The 1,034-nt window shown below is 25.5% G+C and overlaps 1 protein-coding gene across 1 annotated transcript; it reads right to left on the bottom strand. All coding sequences in view use genetic code 6, as the record gives it.

Annotated features, from left to right (window-relative positions):
• Positions 1-272: 272 nt before the first annotated feature.
• On the bottom strand, positions 273-837 carry TTHERM_02562200 (hypothetical protein; the record flags this gene model as incomplete). Its single annotated transcript, XM_001028275.2, has 2 exons — positions 273-386; positions 435-837. Coding segments are annotated over 2 exons (517 nt in total), but the record flags the coding sequence as incomplete, so codon positions are not given.
• Positions 838-1,034: the final 197 nt, after the last annotated feature.

Raw genomic sequence — 1,034 nt, 5'->3', positions numbered from 1 at the left:
TACTTACTCCTTCAAAAACAAACGAACATACTAACAAAAGCAACAATCTTTTTTTACAATCCTTTCTCCTCCAAATTTATTTTCTTAATTCATTATTTATTCTTATATTTAAAGGTCAAATAGTATTGGTGCATAGGGTGCAAAAGATTTAGGCACAGAAATAGCGTAGTGCAAGAATATCACAAGTTTGACACTTTATTTATAGTAAAAACTTAATTTATCGATTGATAAAGCAAGAAATTTTGAAAAAATTGATTATTTTGTTGATTTACGCTTTTCACTTAGTGATTAGCTAATTAAGTCACTTCGTTAGTAAGCAAGTTAGAGTTAGTTAGTTAGTTATTTATTTTTTTATTAGATTGCTTTTTTAATAACTTACTTACTTACTCCTCAACTAAATAATAATCAATTTGTTAACTTAATTACTTACTTACTTACATACTGAGTTACTTACTCCTTCAAAAACAAACGAACATACTAACAAAAGCAACAATCTTTTTTTACAATCCTTTCTCCTCCAAATTTATTTTCTTAATTCATTATTTATTCTTATATTTAAAGCGATAATAGTATTGGTGCATAGGGTGCAAAAGATTTAGGCACAGGAATAGCGTAGTGCAAGAATATCACAAGTTTGACACTTGATTTATAGTAAAAACTTAATTTATCGATTGATAAAGCAAGAAATTTTGAAAAAATTGATTATTTTGTTGATTTACGCTTTTCACTTAGTGATTAGCTAATTAAGTCACTTCGTTAGTAAGCAAGTTAGAGTTAGTTAGTTAGTTAGTTATTTATTTTTTTATTAGATTGCTTTTTTAATAACTTACTTACTTACTCCTCAACTAAAAAATAATCAATTTGTTAACTTAATTACTTAATTACTTACTTACTTACATACTGAGTTACTTACTCCTTCAAAAACAAACGAACATACTAACAAAAGCAACAATCTTTTTTTACAATCCTTTCTCCTCCAAATTTATTTTCTTAATTCATTATTTATTCTTATATTTAAAGGTGGAATAGTATTG

The sequence above is a fragment of the Tetrahymena thermophila genome (genome assembly GCF_000189635.1).
Source record: "Tetrahymena thermophila SB210 genomic scaffold scf_8255674, whole genome shotgun sequence".
Taxonomy (NCBI): Eukaryota; Ciliophora; class Oligohymenophorea; order Hymenostomatida; family Tetrahymenidae; genus Tetrahymena; species Tetrahymena thermophila.
Note: the sequence above shows the minus strand (reverse complement) of the source record. Positions and strands in the feature narration are given on the sequence as shown.